General features: G+C 42.0%; 3 protein-coding genes across 3 annotated transcripts; all 3 read right to left on the bottom strand.

The window, feature by feature from the left end:
• Positions 1-406: 406 nt before the first annotated feature.
• Positions 407-5,642, bottom strand: mapk12a (mitogen-activated protein kinase 12a). The gene is made up of 12 exons (XM_051381161.1): positions 5,151-5,642; positions 4,220-4,349; positions 3,982-4,040; positions 3,747-3,858; positions 3,624-3,653; positions 3,373-3,420; positions 3,053-3,167; positions 2,278-2,349; positions 2,068-2,147; positions 1,852-1,930; positions 1,590-1,763; positions 407-1,439 (listed from the first exon to the last, which is right to left on the bottom strand). The coding sequence occupies exons 1-12, from the start codon at positions 5,267-5,269 to the stop codon at positions 1,372-1,374; spliced, it is 1,086 nt and encodes a 361-aa protein (XP_051237121.1). The 5' UTR covers positions 5,270-5,642; the 3' UTR covers positions 407-1,371.
• A 321-nt stretch (positions 5,643-5,963) lies between these two features.
• On the bottom strand, positions 5,964-13,020 carry selenoo1 (selenoprotein O1). The gene is made up of 9 exons (XM_051381155.1): positions 12,350-13,020; positions 11,834-12,037; positions 11,571-11,748; positions 11,070-11,200; positions 10,532-10,809; positions 10,239-10,404; positions 8,540-8,725; positions 8,134-8,290; positions 5,964-7,487 (listed from the first exon to the last, which is right to left on the bottom strand). Exons 1-9 carry the CDS (start codon positions 12,901-12,903, stop codon positions 7,269-7,271), a joined length of 2,073 nt encoding a protein of 690 aa, XP_051237115.1. The 5' UTR covers positions 12,904-13,020; the 3' UTR covers positions 5,964-7,268.
• A 247-nt stretch (positions 13,021-13,267) lies between these two features.
• Positions 13,268-21,216, bottom strand: trabd (TraB domain containing). Its single transcript, XM_051381160.1, has 10 exons — positions 21,112-21,216; positions 20,561-20,601; positions 20,003-20,069; positions 18,932-19,098; positions 18,414-18,554; positions 17,871-17,981; positions 17,617-17,756; positions 16,446-16,618; positions 15,715-15,811; positions 13,268-15,605 (listed from the first exon to the last, which is right to left on the bottom strand). Exons 2-10 carry the CDS (start codon positions 20,582-20,584, stop codon positions 15,434-15,436), a joined length of 1,092 nt encoding a protein of 363 aa, XP_051237120.1. The 5' UTR covers positions 20,585-20,601; positions 21,112-21,216; the 3' UTR covers positions 13,268-15,433.
• Between the last annotated feature and the right edge of the window lie 15 nt (positions 21,217-21,231).

A 21,231-nucleotide genomic window follows, 5' to 3' on the forward strand; every position in this document is an offset into this window, starting at 1 on the left:
TTTACATAAACAACAAAAACGTGAAATGCCTCCATCTGCTTTCAGTTGCAGAACAGTTTGGATATTAATATGAAACATGCAATGTTGTCATTTAAAGGGCCAGTTTAACACATGTAAGCCACTTTATGGATTAACACAGTGTGGGCTCAGAAACTACAAGTTTCAGCAGAAATCCTGTGGGAAAAACAGGAAACTGAATCATTTTAATAAACACAACCCTTTTTGATTGTTTTGTTCCATTTTTTCTTCATGTAATCCTGTTTTCTTTTTAAAGCCCATATGTGAAAATACTAAAAAAACAGCTATGAATTTTTTTTTATTATACTTCAGTATTTAGAAGATGCAGTACTATAACTTTTTAACCCTAAACAGGTGGGAGAGAACTGAAAAAAAAACAACATATGCATCATTTTCAAAGAGAATCTTTAATAATGAAAATGCACGAGTGGTTTAAGAAACATTATTTCACAAAATCATCATAGACAATGTGTTTTGTGCTACTTTAAAAATAATAATAATAATAATAATAATAATAATAATGGAACATGTAGCATTTGTTTTTGGTATGAAATCAGAATGTGAATGCTTGTGCACAACCTGCTAGGATGGATCTCGAATGATTAGCAGTATTTTTGCTATGTTGTTCTCTTAAGGCCACTGGGAGGAATAACGAGGTCAGAGCAGACATGTAACACACACACACACACACACACACACACACATGCATATTCACAAGGACGTCCCATTGATCAAATGTCTTTTAAGGACATGTAGTCACTACAGGGGATGCTACATCACAAAATAATATATTACAAAAAAATAAAAAAATACTGTCAATCAAAGTAATTCTCAGTATTTTAAATTGAGCTCTATTTGTTTCATCATTTCACAATTATGCTTATACCACTAATAGAAATGACACTCATATCCTTATTAAACAATGAATTTAACCAGGATCCGTCAATAATTTCAGTAAAATGTGTCTACTGCCATTTCTTGATTTGTAATTGATAGCAACTGGTAGGTAGTGATACAACACAAGCCTTACAACGTACATGTACAACTTGGATAAGTAACTCAAGTATTCCAACCCATAACTCCTTGATGACTTAGTTACTCATCAAACAAAGTTATTACCTGTTGTAAGGCAACTGAGCCAGCATCCTCACATGCTGAAAATGTTTGATGCTAGAGTCAGGAAGCAAGCTGGAAGGTCCAAAACACAGCAGCTTGCACTTATAAGAGAATTGTGAACTGGATCCATGGGCATTCATTAAGCCTTGTGATAAAAGAGTTTTCCCAGTTGGGGTCAAGATAAAAGACTTGTTAGTTTGTTGTGGTCCACGGGCTGCATAACCAACTCTTTGTGTCTCACAGTGAGGTTTCCTTGGATTCTGGCACAACTGGTTGGAAAGTCAAGATCTCTGTGAAGGTGTGACCTAAAAAGAGAAGAACAGCAGGACACTAATCAATAAAACACGACAGCTCATATTGTCTTCCTCCTTTCCCCTCCATCCTTCACTGACTTTATTTATGTTTCTTTGCTTTGCTTCCTAATCAACCTTACAGCTCCTCCCTTTCATCCTTACGTTTCCACTGGTTCAGAGGCAGGTCTGTGTTGTCTAGTGAGTGGTCGTACGGCTGCGCCTCCGTCTCCTCCTCTGGGTCTCTGAACTCGGAGAAGTAAGGCAGCGTGAGAGCCTCTGCAGCGCTTACCCTGCTCTCCGGATCCAGCAGCAACATGCGCTCCAGCACAGACACAGCTGAGGAAAGAGCGGAAACGGGAAATCAAATCAGAGTTTCACCTTCAAACTGATAATAGATTAAATTAAAAGGCTGAGCACATCCTACCCTGTGGTTCAGTGGTGGAAAACACCTTCTGCAGGTCCTTCTTTTCCACCTTTGGAAGACTTTTGATGTAGCTTTTGGCCTAAAAGACACAAATTATTACCATAATAGGACTGTGTGCTGATTTTGCCAAATTGTGCTTCTAGTTCAGAGGATTTGGGAACATGTTTAGGTGCTACAACAAAATTATGGAGCTTTAAGTTCTCGCTGTGAACTCACTTCCTCGGATTCTAGTTTTGTTATAAATTCCTGAGTCGGTGTTCCTGTGGTCTTCATGATCTCAGTCAGCTGATCTAGGTCTGAGGACCAGGGGTCAAGGGTCAAATGTGTCACATATACAGGGACATTTTTTCAAACAAATTCCTCCGTCTTTTAGCTCTAGGAATGTCTGTAAGGTGTCAGTGGAGGGTCACCGAGGTAGAAGGATACGGTCGCTGCCTTTAAAAAGAGGTTTTCCTTGCAGCATCTCCGCCATGATGCAGCCCACAGACCAAATGTCCACTGAGAAAGAATCAGAAAAAAAGACATTTCAGACTTTCTGTTTCTGTTGCTGTAGCCAAGTGATCAGCAGCAAAATATACATGCATTACAGCAAAGCACCTGCAAACTAAGGTAAGGTGTTAAGAGGTTGCCATCTAGTGGATAACACTTATTATTACCATCTGGTTCAAGCTAACAAGATGTGATTTGAACACCACATCCTACTGCAATGACAACGAAAATCTAACTGAACATTGTTTAAAACATTTATTTGTAGGCCCATTTTACAGTAATGAGGTGTGTTTTTTAGTGTATTTACAATTCAGTGGAGTTTGTAGTTACTGTCTAGACTCGCCATTCTCACTCCTACAGAGAAAACTGTTGCAGAAGGGGAATATTTACTAATATCTCTACTGACTGTAGCCTCAATAGACCAGAATGTGTTGCAAGCACAAGACATGTGCAAGATATCTACTAAAACAACAAGACTCTGCCTGTTCACTGAAGGTTGTAAAGGTCACTCTGGGGAACGTAGTAAATCACTCGCAGAAGCGGAAGCAGAAGTCCTGAGTTGAGGGCAAGTGAGTATACTCAAACAACTAATACATGCTACATCATAAAGTTACTTGAGGATTCGGTGCTAATGGGGAACACTGAACATGACACAGTGATGAAAGATGACGGTGTGAGAGTGGGTTTTTCCCTTTAATTAGCTCTTCATTACCAGTCTGAGTGTAGTGCATCCAGCTCAGGATGACCTCTGGGGCTCTGTACCAGCGAGTCACCACGTACCCCGTCATCTCGGTGTCAGTCTGCCGTGCCAAACCAAAGTCCAAGATCTGACGGAACATGAAATGAAACACAGTGGAATTAGAAACAAAATGTACGTCTTACTCATACTGAGGTACCAGGTGTGGTAATAAGACTTTAGGGAAATTCTGGGTAATGCATTGACGGTTTTACAGTTATAGATTTTAACTCGATAAATTAAACATCTAGGTGACATCTTGTGTTTGTTTGGGTTATCAGAGTGTACATGTGTACCTTGAGTTCGCAGTCTTGGTTGATGGCGAGATTTCCTGGTTTGAGGTCCTGCCAAAATTGATATGAATGAAGACTATGACTATATATGAAGCAAGAGGAAAAGAAGAATCCAGCCATAACAGTGTAATAAAATGGGGAGTGTAAGGTTGTACAAGAAACACCAACTACATAACAATTCGATTAACAATGTATGAACACAATCTTTATCTCACACATACAGGGTGGAAACACACACATAAAAGACAACTTACTCTGTGAATTATACCAGCAGAATGAATGTACTGTAATAAAAGAATACAACAGGGATTTAATCAACAGAACAATCAAGTGGTAATAAATGATCCACAGTGTATCATCAAAGTAGAGTTCTCCACCTTAAGCCCTTTGAGCATCTGATAAACCAAATACTGAATTTTTTCTTCTGACAGCTTCTGCAGCTTCATCAGTTTCCCCAGATCTGTCCCCATGAACGGCATCACCAGATAACTTGAGGAAGATGGAAACATTATGAGTTGGATACATTTCAACTTGACGTGAAAAATGTTTGACAAAACCTTTGTGCACAGGTAAGTTATATGTTAATATAGCACAGCATAAAAATGCACTTACAAGTCGTGGAATATGTCCAAGGAGAGGGCAGAAGTAAACACATCTAATAGGCCAATCACCTGCAGACAGAAATATACCCTGTGTTACACGAGTGGAGATCATCTTTTGTCCTTTTGGTGGATTTTATACTAAGGAATGCTGTCGTGATTACTGTAAAATTTCACTCATGTAAATAGAAATACAGTCCTTTCTGAGGGCCTGGACCCCTTTCCTATGTACTGATCATGCCGTATCTCACATTTTCATGCTTCATGTGCTTCAGAAGCCTCAGCTCCCTGTAGGCTCGCTTGGCGAAGAGCTCCGACTGGAAAGGCCTGTAGAGCTTCTTGATGGCCACTTTGGTTCCTGTTCTGGAGTCCACTGCCGAGCTGAGGGCAAGAATATACCAGCCGGTGTGAAACAAAATATACAGCAACTGTATTCCAAAGAACATCGCCTGATCTGTGACATGGCCAGTATGAGGAAATAACCAAATCTGAGAACTTCTTTGTAATGGGGGGCGGGGAAATGATCCCCCATCCTCTGATCTGACGATTTATCTACCTTCTGATCAAGAATGTTACCATCACACACACTTACACCTTCACACACACACACACACACACACACACAGCACCCTCTACTATCTTTTCCCCTCATCTGCTAGTAGTGATCTGGCTGTATGGCGGCTCCATCTCCAGCCTGTATCTGAACATATATTTTCAGAGTTGTTCATGCGTTCTTAAGCTGCATTGAGTCCGTCGGAGCAGTTTAGTAGCCGCCCACAGAGTTAATCATTGATAACAAAGGGGGCCGAATGCGTCGAGACGCACAAAGGTGCTAGAAAAGCTGCTTGTCATTGTCGAGTATCAATAAACTTGGGTGAGCGCACCCATTTCACCCAGAACCACCCCCTGCGCTCCACATAATTCAACAATGTAAGAAACGAGTAGAGATGACAGGGTGATTGTGGTGAAGCGACGGTCGGTGCAAGTGTCTCCATCATATAAGGAAGTGAAGCAGCATGTGTTCGGCGGAGCGCAGATACTTTTTCTTTTGTTCGGCTGTGGCACAGTGCGACGGCCCGTATGGCACCATCTGTTCCGTCGCTTTCTTTGTTACCGCGCTCCACATAAACCAGCAGTGCGTTCGGGGTTACAGCTTCATCCAGTTAAGCAGAGTTCACTTACCATACCGTCCCGTACGCTCCAGTCCCCACCTGCCTCAGATCCCGGTACCGCTCCGGTACTTCCCATGAGGTTTTGTTGACTTCTTGGCGGTAATAGCCGGGTCTGACTCGCTTAGACATCCTATTTTCTTTTTGAAAAAATCAAATAAGTCGTCTAGAAGAGGTTCTTCTTTGGTTGTTTTGTCTCTTACGTCGCTACACACCCATTGTCCCACCTATGCACTCACCCTCGATCATTGCGCAGCTCTGACTGTCAGCCGCTCAGGGCGCACCCTGAGGTCACCAAAAGCCACTCCCGAGTCCTGCCGGAGGACTACAATTAAAAGGTGAATAGGAGACTGGAATGTAAGTAATATGACACTGGGCTGACAGCATTACTTAAAACTGCGTTGGGAGGTGCGCACTCAACCTGAAAGTCGGCAAATCTGGCCAGGTTTAATGGCAACACTCATGGACACGCTCATCAGTGCTGTGCTGTTTTGTTCAGGAGTAGAAGCTTGAGACTTGCTGGGACATGAGTGTAAGTGACGCCGTGGGGTGTAGACACACAGCTACGTAGGCAAGCAGTTTCATGCATCCAGGAAACAGAACAAGGAAATCACAATAATATAAATGAAGTGGAAATGACTTTATATACATATTAAAAGTTTAAATGTTTGCCTCTAACGGTATAGAGTCATTTCATGTAAAGGTCATTTAAATGTTATGTTACACAGAAAAAAAAGAACAAGGAGGTCCTAAAATGAGAAGACAGGTATGGCAGGTATGCATTTAGTGCAAAGGAAAAAAAAAAAAAGGAGAAAAAAAGACACAATTTCTAGTGACTGCTCTGTTTATTGGAACTGAACAAGACCTGAAGCATATTCATTCATATTTATTAAGGAAAATATAACTCATACATTATCTAATTGCATGTCAATTTCTGTCATTTTTTGTGTGGAAGTCCAGCGTTAGTGGTCTGATTGTGATAAACAAATCTTGAATTAATTTGTCAAACCAACAAACTGATTCTGGTTCAAATAGAGCAAGTTATAATCAGTGCTCATTAACTGTGGTGAAGATTTTTGTTTTTCCCCTTTCAAAAAACCCATGCCTGATAGCATCACATCTGTGGCACAATCGACAATAAACTTCCCCAAATACATTTGTATGGTTCTGACTAAAACAGACAAATTTAACACGTAGTTCCCATTTTTTCCTTTGCTGGACTCTAGATCCACTGTAGTTTTGTTCCGTAGTTTCGTGTCTATGCTCACTGAACACATTAAGTAGCAAAAAAGGTAAGTTATGTTTGTGGCTCTGTGCCTATAAAGTGGTGCTATAACAGTGGTAAAAGGCAATGTTTTCTATTACAGGTCAATATATTGTGCGTGTTTATCTACTGCGGCTTATTGAATCAAGTTTCACTTTCAACCACATGCATGCCCCAAAACATAAAAATATAATCTCTCGCTCTCGCTCTCTCTCAAGAACACCCACACACACACACACTATATTATTTGGTATATGTTGAGTTGACACCCCACAGTTTGTCAGAGTCAGACAGGTCACAGTAGAACTTGTTGTCTGAGTCGTCATTAACAACCGGTCAAACACTAAACGGACAGGGAAAGAGCTGACTTTGTTGGATGTATTTTTCTGCTGTCTTTTGTTGTGTGCCTGATATCTTTCATACACTGCATTATTCTTTGCATTCGGGGAGCATCCACAAAAATCCCACCCTGTCACCATTGTTTTATAGATGACCTAGCCAGCCCCTCATCTTTCAAATTCAGTCACTTCTAAAAGTAAAAGCAAGCTGCTTGAAACCATAAAAGCAAATAATCACGTCAAAGCCATTTACTGGCATATATGGTAAGCTTAAAAGCTTTTTTACCAGATAGTGTTGTCATATTGTAACTATATGGATTTGCAACACAAAACTCAACTCATTCCCAGTCTGCTTTGATTAACATCGGTAGCCTGTGGGGTGTCGTATCTCATGCTAACTTCCCTGATGCTGCCTGCCAAAGTAATAGAGAGTTGCACAGTGACTGGAAGAAGGGGGGGGGGCATAAAAGGTAAAATCAATGAACTCTCTGATCACTTTAGACAGGAAAGCAAACAATCAAGGAAGTTATTACGAAGATCATGTGACACAGATTTCATTGGCCCAAGCTGGGGGCTTGCTGTCATAGGGAACAGGAGTTCTGGCTGTAGATGTAGATGCCTGCTGTTGCTCCTCTCCCTCATCCCTCTCTCCCTGTTCGGTGGCCTCGCCTCCGCCCACCCATGCAGGGAGCTCCAGACCTGGCTGCGAAGAGAAAGGCTTCTCCAGAACCTTGAGGACCCGCTGGACCTGCAGCACAGAGGAAGTGAGAGCAGGTAAACACCCTGAAAGTGAAACACTAAAGGCTAAAGTGAGCAACAGGGAACTGAGTGTAATTTAAGTGCTTTCTAATCATCATCTTGCTGCTTTGACATCACTCTTAATGGAAAAATTTAGTGCTGTAGAAACACTTTTTCCAGTAACATTTTAATTCATTTTCTGACTCAGATGCAGTGACTGAAATGGGTTAGCCCACTTCTGATTTTTGTCCACATGAGTACCATTACTTCTTATTGAGTACTGCCACCTCTGGTGAGCATGGCCCACCACTGAGATTGAGGAGGTATGAGCCTTCCCCCCCGAGTGGTATACAATAAAAGTTGTGAAATAATTGCCTAAAAATAACTTTGACGTGTACCCCTGGCTCTCAATTTAAACACAGCTATCTTAACACTAAGAAAACATTACTGAAAACCTTCAAAAGGTTTAGGGTTATGTTGTGTTTAATTATGCAGAATTAGGGTACAAGCCCCTTTTTGGTCCAACTCAGGCGCTGCTCAGATGTACAACAGTCTAAACTAAAATAAAAGGTGCGGTAAATCAACATTTAAATTGTATGAAAGTATAAGGTATTCGAACAAAATGACAAGAGCATCCCACTGGATCCAAGCCTGACCTCAGAGAAGTCTCCATTCTCAGCAGCCTCAATTGCATTCTGGGCAATGTAGTTCCTGAGTATGACGCGAGGGTTGGTGCTGTCCATGACCCTCACCCTCTCCTCCTGCACAGCCTGCACATCGCACTGGCCTTCCAGCTCCCGAGCCAGACGCTTCCTGTGGCAGTGATAACACAAAAACACCCAAGTCAGAGAGTAACAGAGCAATGGCAGACTCAACACCCATTTCCTCCTCTTTCTCACTGCCCGCCTCCTTTATCAGTCACACTTCCACTCATCACCATCCACCCAGAAAGTCTCTTATCCGGCCCACGCAGTTCCTCCATCCTCTATTCTTGTTTTACATGCCAACTGTGTTGCTTTCTCAGATATCTGGCCTTTCTCCCTCCATCCACCTAAATCTCACCTGTAGCGTGTGATCCAGCGGCTCCACTCCTCTGCCTGTTTGATTTTCAACTCTTCCTGGCTGGTCTCCATCAGGTCTTTCAGTTTGCTGAGTCTGTCTAACTGCCTCGCAATTGTCGTCCTGTCTGAGATCATCTGGAACAGCGCTGGGTTGCTCTGTGCCATAGAGAGCAGCATCGCCAGCTCACTGTCGACAGCAGACAGAGATCGTAACAGTTATAATCTTTATTGGCATGTTGGAGAAAGCAAAGCACCAGTGCTGCCAGTGCGAGCGATTCCGGATTTATGAGGCAACAAGATGAACACAACAAACACATGATTATCTTTATGTGCCGTTCTGTACCACTGACAATGTTTACAGACACTCAGTAAAGATTAAGTTAGGCAGGAAATCAGATAACGTGTTGTTTAAATGTGTTATAACATAAGATATATAACTATATCTGGTTTAGTCAGTGATCACAAGTTTCCCTCAGTGTCTTCCAAAAAAGACCACTCATAATCAGCAGCCTTCCACACAGTAACTAATAATTTTTCTATTCTTGCAAAAACAAACACCAATTTTGTCCTATGGGTGGTGCTAAAAGACAGGCCATCAGCACATCACATGCCCTGTAAAGCATGTATGTGCTCAATTATATCATGGGCATCCTAATGTACCTCTTTTGTTCATCATATGTAAAATCTAACCAAAATGTCCAAGGTGACATTTTCTTTTCCTGGAAACCTCACACCAAATCTTATTTTTCTCGTTTTCAAGATACTGCATTTTGTCATGGACCAAACACAGTGTGGCACCCAAGTGTGAAACTATTGTGACATCACCCAGTGGTTTGTGGTGTACAGTTTTGAAGGTTCGAGTTTTTTGCAGCCAGCAGCAGTGATGAACTGCAAGTTGAGCTGTGCTCAGTAGCTGTGCTTGGTTTTACACTCCTCCACCGTAGGCAACCACAGCAGTTCGGGTGGTCACGCACGTTCTTGAATTACAGATAAACAGTACACTAAAATATGTTTCTAAACAGATATTAGGCGAGATATAGGCAATGGAGCAACATCATTTTGATTAATATTTGATCGGCAGAACCTAGTTTGAGAGTTTGATTGCAGTTTTGTGCTGTGCGCTGGACGGACTCACTGGGAATGACCTGTCAATCACAAGGTAGCTACACCTAAAAGCATATCCTGCTTTACTGTCTGTTTTACTCTAAATGGGACCATCATTTAAAACATTTTAAAATGACCTGAAACTAGCGATTAAGACCATAAACTCATTAGGAAACTGTTAACTGAGGTAATAGATCTAATGAGAAGTAGGATTAGTTCCCTATAAGACTCAATTCAATCAGACAAATTTTCTGCAGCCCATGGAGCTGCCCCCTGCTGTCCATTAGAAAGAATGCAAGTTTAAGACACTTCCATGTTGGCTTCACTTTACAGACCTGGAAGCTCTGTTTACTAATTATATACCGTCAATGATGGCACTGGACAGAAGAGGTGTCAAATAGCATTTCTAGCAGGGTTTAAACCGTGCCTATGCTAACACATTAAGTTAAGTAATTCAGTTTTTCTAACAGCATTTACGTTTTATTCGTAATCTCTCTCCCTAAAAGTTTCATTTTTACGTGTCATTTCTGTAATGGCATGACATAGACAAAAACATAGTGTGTTAGTACTGTAGGCAGCCAGCTTGGCTAGCTCACCGTGGATCCATAGTGGGTTTGTTGGCGGCCTTGAGCTCCTCTAAGTTGGCACACTGCTCCAGCAGGAGGTCTGCAGCTTTCCTGACATCCTCTTCTTCCTCACTTTCTCCCGCATTGGGACAAGAAATCTGACTCAAGCTGCGGAAGGTGTTGGTGAAGTCAGCGCCTGCAGGAGGGGGGGCAAAAGGTTATAATGGTGTGATAGGTCATGTTGGGTTCATGTTTTATATGCAGCAGTACTGTATGTGTAAACTGTATTCTCAAACTCTATCCCTCTCACATCCCCATCCCACCTGTGTTGTGCATGGTCTGCAGCAGCTCAGTGATCAGGATCTCGTCCTCAGGCTCGTCCTGATTCAGTAAGCCCAGCTTTTTCCTCATGTTCTCGAGGTAGAAGCCGTTATACAGATCCAGGTACTCGTCCATGACGGCCTCAGCCCGGTCCGGTGGCAGCTCTGGGGCAAGAGCCTCTGCTAGCTTCACCAGATTCCACCTGCAGATAGCTGGCTGGGCCTGGTAGGAGTATCGGCCGGAGTTGTCGGAGGCGTTGCAAATGAAGTCTGGGTCAAACCTGAGAGGGAGCAGGAAAGTAGTTTTCAATAGCCTGATGAGTGATGGAGACTTCATACCCACAACCTGTTTATTATGATTATTTATTTATTGTTTATTTGTGTAGCATTTAAACAAATGCCACACACAAAAACATTTATAACCTAAGCTAATCTGCAATGCCCGACCCTAGCTGGAACTCTAAAGTATTAAAATACAGTGTTATTTCTGCTGTAGCAAAATAAGAAGGCTCTTTTGTCAATCCGACCCGTTGTGTCTGACCTGTCCATAAAGCCGTATGGACCATAGTCCAGCGTGAGTCCCAGGATGCTCATGTTGTCTGTGTTCAGAACTCCGTGGCAGAAACCGACACACTGCCACTGAGCCACAAGTCGAGCCGTACGGAGCATCACCTGCAGACAGGGACCAGACAGTGATCTAACGTTAGAGTGTCGTACTGTATTTGCAAAAGTATCTGAATCGGAGTGCAACTCTTGGGATGCAATGGATGATGTGATTGGTTACTAATTAGATGAGGTAAATGTCAAAAGTCTGTATCCGAGGTTTAATGCCTGGTTAATATCTTAATCTCATACTGAACGGAGGGCACAGTGACTCAGCACATGCAGCCACTGAATCTACAGCAGCTTAACACGGTAAGAGGATCCGAATGTTCTTGGCTTCAAACTGTAACGTCAGGCCAAGATTTGACTATTTGCCCATTTTATTGGCTGAATTTGTATGTTGACGGGTGGGAAGGGAGTGTCACTCCTGTGCTCTGACCTCTCTGAAGAAAGCCACGTTCCTCTCCACCCTATCTGGGTAATTTTGCTGGATCTCGGGGTAAAACATCTCAATGACGTAATCCATCATCTGACCTCGGATCTCATCGCGTCCATAGCTGGGCCCCCGGCGGCCCGTGTGCTCGTCGGTCTCCTTGAAGATCTCAAAGGATCCAAACCTGCTCAGAGAGTGCACAGCTAAGACAAACAACTCTTATGTACACATCTGGAGAAGCGCAGGGATCCGTGATACTGTGCGCTCACCGGAGGAAGGTGGGAGCAATACGGAGGACCACAGAGCATCTCTCGTGGCGAGGGTGCCCGCTGTAGTACACATCTCGAATGACCCTGCTGTCAGAGGTCACGACGGAGCCCGCTCTGGTGGTGGGCACACCCAAGAAGTACATCACCTCGCTGCACAGGAACTCTCTTATACTGGAGCGCAAGACCTTACGGCCATCAGCTTGCCTGTGGAGGACAGAATAAAGACGGATCATACAAAGAAAGGGACATTTTCCTGATGATAGAAGATGATTTGCCTTTATTTATCCCCAATGAGGAAGCTATATTTTATGCATTCAGAGTGCTCAACGTGGTCAAAGCTGAAAAATACTAGATTGCAAAAAATGAAAAGGGGGAATTAAAGTACTTCACATCTCTGGTGCATTTCATAAAAACAGTTAAAAGAGTTGACAGTGAGTACAAACTGAGGCCCACGTGTCTCTTCTAACACCAACACATGCAAAATGATCTTGCACACAAGTCAGCAACCCCTTGTACCTGGAATAAGGAGTCAGTCCAGCTCCTTTCACCTGAATCTCCCACCGGCCGCTCGGGTTTTCCCGCAGCTGTTCGGGATCTTGACCGGGTGGCACTTTCACCTCCCCGAGGTAGCAAGCCGCCCCGTCGCCCAGCTGTCCGGCGAACTGGCCGAACTGGTGGCCGCAGTAGCAGTGAGCGGCGGGCTCGGATCCAGGCAGAAGTTTAGATCCGCTGAGATACTCTGGTCCGAGGGGATCGTTCATGACCTCCTCTCCGCTGAGCCCCAGCAGCGCCAGGGCTTCGTGCGACACAGCCACGAACCGAGGCTTGGTCAGCGGCTGCGGCTTCACCCGGGAGAAACACGCACCTTTCACCTGCCGCACCCCCGGCTCCTCGGACGAGTCCAGGGGAAGTTTTCTGAGGGCGACGTTGTCAAAATCGAGGCGCTCCAGCGGGGAACGACTCATCGATAGACCCATGTCGTCCATCCCGACCGAACCGAGGAGTCTGATCACGGACACACCGGGGAGGACGATGCGAGACGGCCCGAGCCGATGCGCTAGATAAGCCATCCAACCAAAGCCATCTGTCCGCTTGGATCCGCTGGCGCAGTTGTAATAGAAAGGTCGCTAGTCATGCTTTCATAATCCCGCAAGCTACAGCGGATGTTTGTTTCTGAGACGGGCGGTGTTACATTATTATTCGTCCGATCGGAAATAAGCAGTATAGACAGAATTACTTTGGCAGAAAGTCAAATAAATGTCAAACTAAGATAAGGGTTAGATAATAATGTGGTCATTGTTTGTTTGAATCATTACAAATATACAGCTGCGTTACTTTAATACAATAAAACAACAGGATACTGGTCCGTAGGAAACCTGTGACTGGGTGATGTAATATACTGCAACAGGTTTTGCATCACTTTTGAGGCAGAAATACTTAAAATGTTTTAATAATTCATTACAGAAGTTATGATTTGAATGTTTGGTTTGCTAACAATGACAATATCACACAAGGGTTTGGGGGAAAAACAATTTTTTACAACAAATACAGGAATTCATACAGTTTTCTCTTGGCAATTCTCAAACATACAATAGATTAAACCTTTGGAAATGATGTGGGAAGGGATACTGTATTATACTGTTGAGGGACAGAGAGGTATGACTACATATTTTCTTCACTTTCCCAATATACTTATCTCGTAAAAGAGCATAATTTTACCAATTGGAAGACTTAGACTTACTTGCTCAGGTTATCTGAGTTTATGCGTCAGATGAAATGGCACTGCGTCATTCAATAAAGTCTCAAATCAGGTCAGAAAATAACCTCCTTCTATAGCTCTTATAAATACATCTACATAATTTGACTACTGTACATTAAATCACTTAAAATTAAATTTTGGAAATACCTGGAAATGTATGTATTTTTATATATAACCTTGCAATAGTAGAATATCAATAACACGTTGGATTTATTGGGACATTTCCCAAACAACAAAGTTCCACGGATGTCATGTAGCCAATTTTTACACATGCAATTAGAAGCTTTATACTATGGACACAGGTCAATGCCTCAGCAGATCGAGGCAATCTGAGGGTCAAAGGCAGCAGTGATAGCAGTGTAAGGCTTGACCTCCCAACTCTGACCAACCTTAACTGTCGCCTTCCTTCATACTAGCCAAAAACACGTCCATAAGAAATTTCACTGGAAATTATTATGGTCAAATTCAAATCTTAAATTTGAAACTAATTTCATTTTTTTTTTTTTTTTCATCATCTCGATACCCATTTTACAATCAAACTGGTAAAATGACAATGCATATATCGTATGTAAGTACAAACAGCTGGTGCGCTGAATGACAGATGTTCCCATGTGGCGGTTTTTAGAGATTTCTGTACAAGATGCATATTTTTTGTGTCAAGCATGTTCCCCTTACTCAGAGATGGAGCCAGTTCAAGCCAAAATGTGAAGATGCCTCAAAGTAGATGTACAATCGAATATACAAATCACAAGATCAATGCTTTGCTCACCCTGAGGCACATTTAAGCCTGCCCTGCATCAGGTCTCTGTTGAATGTGTGAGTGATCAAGGGGCTATGGTACCGTTTCAATTGAAACCAAGACAACACAAACTGGAGATCTATATTCGGGGCAGCAGTATTTATAAAATAAGCCTATCATATAAATAAACTTGCATTGACCGTTTAGTTGTAGTATGTGTAAGATGCATATAACACATTTTCCCCCCCATTCCATTTAGTTCACCATTAGCCCTTACTGCTGCAATGTGAGGCACTTGTCTGTTGATGTGGGCAGGACTGCGCACACTGGAAATAAATCAATTTTGTCTTTTGCTAGTTTTGAAGAATTTTAAATTGTAGATTTTTAAAGAACAGAAAATAATAGTCAACCTTTCAATTCAGAAGTCACTCTATCCACCAACTATAACAACTGAAGGTTTTTATAGAGTTCCTACACTATATTTTTGTAATTTGTTCATTATAGTTATGACTGACTTGATGTTTTACTTTACTTTCCCTTCCCATTGGCTGCATGTACAGTACCAGACTCAACCAGTCTCTTATAAACTGCTAGACTTGAAATGGGCCATTTACTAGAAATACTGGTTGGTAGCAGAAAAAAGGACAAAGGACTAAGGAGACAACGTTAGAAAAGTGTGCATCTTGGAAGAGGCTCGGTCATATCAGGGCAGGTGACTGAAGATAACTGATGATACTTGTCAAATAAAAGCTCTGTAAGTCATTTAAAAAGGAATGGTGGTGGGGGGAAATATATTCAAAAGGAATTATTGGCATTTGAAAACCTAACAAAATGCAGGATTTGCACAAAATAAGAAAAAAAAAAGGAAAAAAAAGTACTGTCATGGTTTCTTTGGCAGTACAGCCCTGCTGTGTCTACAGGGACACCTCAATACAAGGTTGGAGGCTCTTAACTCTCTGAGGTCCTTGTTAGTTCATACTGTGGGCTGGTGACACCTTTCCTCCAGCCTCACCTCTGGGTTTATTAAGGCCATTGGTGATAGATGCATTGTTTAAATAGATCAACTGTCGGGTCATTGATGGCTTAGAGATGACCAGTGGGGTCAAGCAGGGGGTGGCCGCAGAGTTTCCAGTAAAGATTGGACTCCAGGTAAAGTCAGCAGGGTTCGGCCTAAACTCCCTCCAGCACGGTAGCAAGAGTATCCCAGCATTCCCATCATCACACCCTTTAGGACCGTGCGCAACACCCAGCCAAAACGCGAGGGAGGTGCAACACTGAGGGAAAGACAAAGACAGACTGTCAAGACACAGTTATAATACGCATATATATATATATATATATATATAGTACATCTGTAATTGTGTCAAAACAAAACAAACATACCTCATGATTTCGCTAATGTTGAGCTGCTTCTCCCAGTTTTTTTCTATGCCAGGGACATGACCCATCCCTACAACTCCTACCACCACAGCAGGCACTTCTACAGAAGAGTAAAAAATGTTCTGTTAAATAAACAGTCTACAGTTCTACAACCACATATTCTTATATATTTCTATCACTATGTATGAAACCACAGATTAACTCTCAACTTCAAAAATATTTTCTATATAAACATAAATGATCCAGAACAAAATGCACTGCTGAGAAAGTACAATATGATTCACAGAGAATGCAATCCTGTGGTCTCACTTCACTATTTCTGTGACATATAGTTTCAAACCTTTTTACATACAATATGACTAAGCATTTCTACTAACAGTCTGTAGCAGTTAAACCACGTTGACGTTGGTCGGTTGATTACGCAACAATTCAGTAGCAAATTTGATGATAGATAAACTGCACACAGGAGGTTGACGTGTCCTGTTAGAGAAATCTATATCAAGCAAGGGTATGTCTTTCTGACAATACATTTAAAACAGAATAAAATTCAAACGATAGGACTAAATTCTAATGAGTAATGTTTTTGTAGAACAACAAAATGAAATAAAACACTATTTTATGATGTGTTTAGTGATTGAAGCCATGTATCAACCCATAAATACACGGCAAAGAGGAAAGAATAGGACAAATAAGAACGATGTGATTACTAACTTATTGAACAGTGTAATACGTACTCTGGGCATCAGGGGGGGCCTCCACACAGCGTGTAGCCTGGCGGAGCGAGTGTGTGAGGTAGACGTCTCTTTCAGCCACAATGGTCTGGTGGAGAGTGGGAAACTCGCCGATCATCTCTGACATGGCCTGCTCCAGCAGGTCCTTCTGTTTGCACTTCTCCACGTCCTCTTTACTAAAACATGACACACAGTCCCAACACAGTTGCAGGTTATCAAGTAGGAAGGAGAAGACTTTTGTTTTCTGCTCACACAGTAATTTGGTTATGCACTGTATACGGTCTATACTAAAGAAAGAGGAACAAACAGCCGGATACATTTTTTCTTATCAAGTTTTTTAGGACATCCACTATTAAAAGTCTTTATAAAACAAAGCTTATTCTTAAATATGTAATTTTTGCACTGTAATGTAATTTGGAGACTTTAACAGGAGTTTCAACCTGTTACACAAAATTCAAAGGATCCAGCCCTGAATTAGGGCCTGGCTAACCTTAACAGCAATTTTAAAGTTCAATCTAAAAGATCTCAGAAGACAGACACACAATCACGTTATTCAGAAAGCTTCCAGTCAGATCTCACAGATACAGGCAGTTTAAAAAAAATTGGCAGAGTTGCATGTGCTCTGGAAAATATGTGTGGGTGCACGTTCCCAAGTTCTAAAGAAACAGCATTACCATGATGCTCACACAAATACTGAAGCTGCATTTTGTTCCACACAAAAATTGCTCAAAGCAAGCTCAACCATTGACATTTAAACTCCCTTTTAAAAACATTTGCTTATCCACAAAATGGAAACCTCTGAAGAGAGAACATTAAACTGTACGTTCAGAACCCATTCAGTTCTAACCCAGCCCCTGGTGGGGCACAGTAATCCGTCGGCCATAAACACTTCCCACTGAATCGGATCCTTTTAACGACCTCCCTTTTTAAAAACAGTTTCCCCCTCAAATTTAGTAATATCCTCGTTTTTGGGTAAGTTGTGTAGAGATAAACGGTATCAGGATGAGGGCACACCAATCATGTGGATCACTTTAGGACATCTAAATTTCAGAATCAAGTGCACAATACAGAACATCTATATTCTTTCTTCAACAGTGTCTAATAATAAATATTGAGAAAAACAGTCTCACGACGCAGTGTGGTATGACAAAAAGTGACTAAGGTGAGCTTATACCTGATGGGGTCAGACAGAAAGCAAAGACCCCATGCCAGGCGGGCCTTCTGCCACAGAGTTAGAGCAGCAATGGCCCTCTTGAATGTAACAGGGATCGGCCTGTCGCCAAGGTGGAATTTACAGAACGGCACCCGTCCTGCCTGTGTGGGCGGAAAAAAATTCCAAGATTAAAAAGAGAGAATAAAATAGACACAAAAACATAAAACTATTGCTTGCCTTTTTTTTTTTAAAAACTTCTTTTGTGAGTGTTTTACCTCTTTGAAGGCCTCCCTAAACTCTCCTCCAGGAGCCATGCCCAGCTGCTTCGTGATGTGAGCTGAGACTTTGAGCAGGAGAATCTGCATCAGGCCAGACATCCACCCATTCTGACAAACACACCGAGGGCAGAAATAAGCACTCACAAAAACACAGATTTCCCCCTCAGTGGCCATTCTTTGAGTTAAGCTTTGAAAAACCAAGAAGAGAAAACACACAAGTGCTGAACAGACTAGTAGCTCTTTACTGACACTTAATCCTGTTTATGCATCATATATCAGAGATTTTTATTTCTCCATTAACAATGAGGGTAGGATAATAGGATAAGAGACGTTTCAAATTCCAGTACACCATTACTGCCTTATTCAGATATACAGTATACAATGAAACAGTAAGCGCACTGTCTTCGTTTTATTGTTACTCTTTCTACCGCTTTCGATTCCTCTATTTCTCTTTCCATTCCCTCCTTCATCTATTTTATTGTCTCTTGCGTTTTTTCACACTACGACTACTGTTAATTACCATCACTCTGAAAGCCTGACCTGTTTGATAGCCTGCTGAACCTTATCCAGGTTGATGTCTTTGGCTTCTCTCAGCAGTGTATTCTCGTCCATCTTCAGCATAGACACCCTGTACTGGCACAGCTCCACCACCACCACGTCTGGCTGCACAGCGCGGATTATCTGTGTGAGGGAGAAAATGAGCAGTGGGTATGTAAGACAAGAGACAGAGACAGAATAAGAGAGCATAAGAGGGTGAGAGAGAGACAAAAGGCAAATGAGCAGTGAAGGAGGAAGAAAAGACAAAAAAAAAATCCATGTGGAAAAAGAAAGAAGATTATGTTTGGTAAAATAGGAATGCCATCCTAATTACAGGATATACAGACAGGCCAACTAATCATCACTTCAAGGTGCTACTCTACAGCACTTATATAATACTCCATATTTACAGAATTACTCCATTATTTCACTAACGATTTAACAGCATATCACATTTTTAAAAAGGGTGTAAGTGGTATAGAGTACTGTACAAATCCTGTTGTAAATTTTCATTGGCTCACCGTGGCCACATCCTTCTTGCTGCTGTCACTGAAGTGGGCAGTGCCCACCAGGTATAGGAGGCTGCCATCAGGGGCAGTAAGACAGGACACTGTCTCTGGGAGCTCAGAGGGCGGCTGGCGGCGCTGGGCTCGCAGCTGCCAAAGCATCTCCATTGCTTCACTATCCGCTACACAGGAGACAGTTATTAAAAAGGTCAGAAAATTCAATTCAATTCAATTCAGTTTTGTTTGTATACCACCAATTCATAACAGAAGTTATCTCAGGAGACTTTTCAAATAGAGCAGGCCTAGACCGAACTCCTTAGAAAATTATTTACAGAGACCCAACAGTTCCCACCATGAGCAAGCACTTGTCAATGGCAGCAAGAAAAAAACTTCCTTTTAAGAGGCAGAAACCTCGGACAGACCCCGACTCTAGGTCAAAATTACAAGAGGAAAACTATAGTGTCTGATGTATTACGATATCTTCTTTGATATAATAAAGGAAGGACGTATTTTCACTGTTTTGTATTTCTCTATCAGCTATAGTTAAAACAATTTACACCCCAGTCCTTTTCACATCGATATAAGCTTCACACAAGCAGCACCTCTGCGAATGATGGAGAGTTAAGTTACAGCTGGTTATACGGTTATAACTGCAAAATAAAAATCTGTGGCTCTTAGTGAGGACAGTAACAAAAACATTAAGACATCTGCATCAGGGGGAAAAAAAGAAGTATTTTGAGGTTTGATGTGTAATTATGTGGATATAATCCAACGTTGCTCCAGGAAGTGCATATCCCCTTCTTGTACAGAGCAAAGACTTTATGAGACTGTCATTATTGTGTCATGCAGACTTACTATTTAAATTAGAATCGCCACTGAAAAGGCTGCTGTAATTAACTGTCAGGTTGATAAACTATCCAGTCTCAATTTTACACATTTTAAAAATATTTTATATTAGAAAACATTTTGCATAACACAGACAATGAAATGGAAAAGGGTCACTTTCAGAAAAAGGTATTACACCATCTTTCTGATGAAATACGGCATACACACTGTATTTAAAAAAAAAAAAAAGAAACAGCTTACAGATCCCTGCAGGTAGAGCAGGCAGTCCCTCTCCTGAAGGATTCTCTGGTAGGCTGAAGGACACATTCTGTGAGACATCAAAACAGCAAACAATATCATAGTTTGCAGAAGGCATGTTTACATCAGCACAAGATTAAGAGATTATTCCCGCCCATGTCTGGCCCGCTTGAGAAAGACGGACTGATTGCACATAATTGATATGATATGCAAACTGTTGAGCAATGCATCCCATCCAAAGCTGCTGCAGTGGTTTATTTAACCATGTGTGGGGAAAAACAATAATAATTCAGGTGGCATCTAATGATGTGTGCAAGTCACATGTTTGTGACTGATAATGTTCCCACCTTTCATGTTGTATTGAAGAACTGCATGTACAAATGTACGTGTCAAAAATGCAATTGCATTGGCCTTAATAGAGCCTGCACAGTGACACATGGTACAACACTGGAATAAATCCCTGTATGTTTTAATCCCTTTGGATTTATGAGGTAAAACGAGTTTATATCTTTATGCTGTTGTCCATGTGTTGTATTTTGCGAGTATGTAACTGGTACAAACCTCTGGATTGTTGTCTTGATCCATGTTTCAATCACTGGAAGCTGAGTGTGAAAGAGGGCAGATTGCAGATTGAACAATGTGAGTTTATTCAGCTGTGCGACAGTGCAGCGTTACTGACTGCTGACGCTGCTTTAAGTTACAGGGTCAAATGCTTAAAAACAAACGGAGGGGTGACAGAAATTGATTTATTAATATTTAAAAGACGCAACGCCGTCTCCGACGAGGATATCATTACGACTAAAACACTAGCTAACGTTACACCAGAGGCTTGCGTAGCTGAAGAAGAAGTAACTTCGCCGGTGGGGTAGTCCTTTTGTTATCTAACGTTACTTCCAGGTACTGGGACTGCTCGACGTTTTGGACGGGTTTCAGCTAGCTATGATGACAACAGCTAACAGCAAGCTAACGGAGGCTAGCGAGCCTGGTGAGCAGTTCGCAAAAAAGATACACGGCGAAACGGAATCATTTCACACAAAATGTGGCCACTATCAAGTACAACACATCGGGCAATATGTGGGATAGCTGTCTTGGAACAGATATGAACAACTTACCGAGCAAGCCAGCCAGTGTATGTCAGTGTGTGCTCTTCGCCAGCGCAGCAGGACAGAGCTCTGCTGAAACCAGTGACAGTATGGCCGGTATGGCTGAAAATGACAGCCGCAGTGCATTCT

The sequence above is a fragment of the Dicentrarchus labrax genome, unplaced genomic scaffold (assembly GCF_905237075.1).
Source record: "Dicentrarchus labrax unplaced genomic scaffold, dlabrax2021, whole genome shotgun sequence".
Classification (NCBI taxonomy): Eukaryota; Metazoa; Chordata; class Actinopteri; family Moronidae; genus Dicentrarchus; species Dicentrarchus labrax.

Excerpts from the sequence above, each read along its gene's own strand:
- mapk12a (XM_051381161.1), bottom strand. The coding sequence starts at position 5,269 with ATGTCTAAGCGAGTCAGACCCGGCTATTACCGCCAAGAAGTCAACAAA. Across the intron at positions 3,421-3,623 it reads CTGCTGGTATAATTCACAGA|GACCTCAAACCAGGAAATCT; the intron begins GTAAGTTGTCTT and ends CAATTTTGGCAG. Across the intron at positions 3,168-3,372 it reads ACCAAGACTGCGAACTCAAG|ATCTTGGACTTTGGTTTGGC; the intron begins GTACACATGTAC and ends ATGTTCCGTCAG.
- trabd (XM_051381160.1), bottom strand. The coding sequence starts at position 20,584 with ATGGATCAAGACAACAATCCAGAG. Across the intron at positions 20,070-20,560 it reads ATCAAGACAACAATCCAGAG|AATGTGTCCTTCAGCCTACC; the intron begins GTTTGTACCAGT and ends GATGTCTCACAG. Across the intron at positions 18,555-18,931 it reads GCAAGAAGGATGTGGCCACG|ATAATCCGCGCTGTGCAGCC; the intron begins GTGAGCCAATGA and ends TCCCTCACACAG.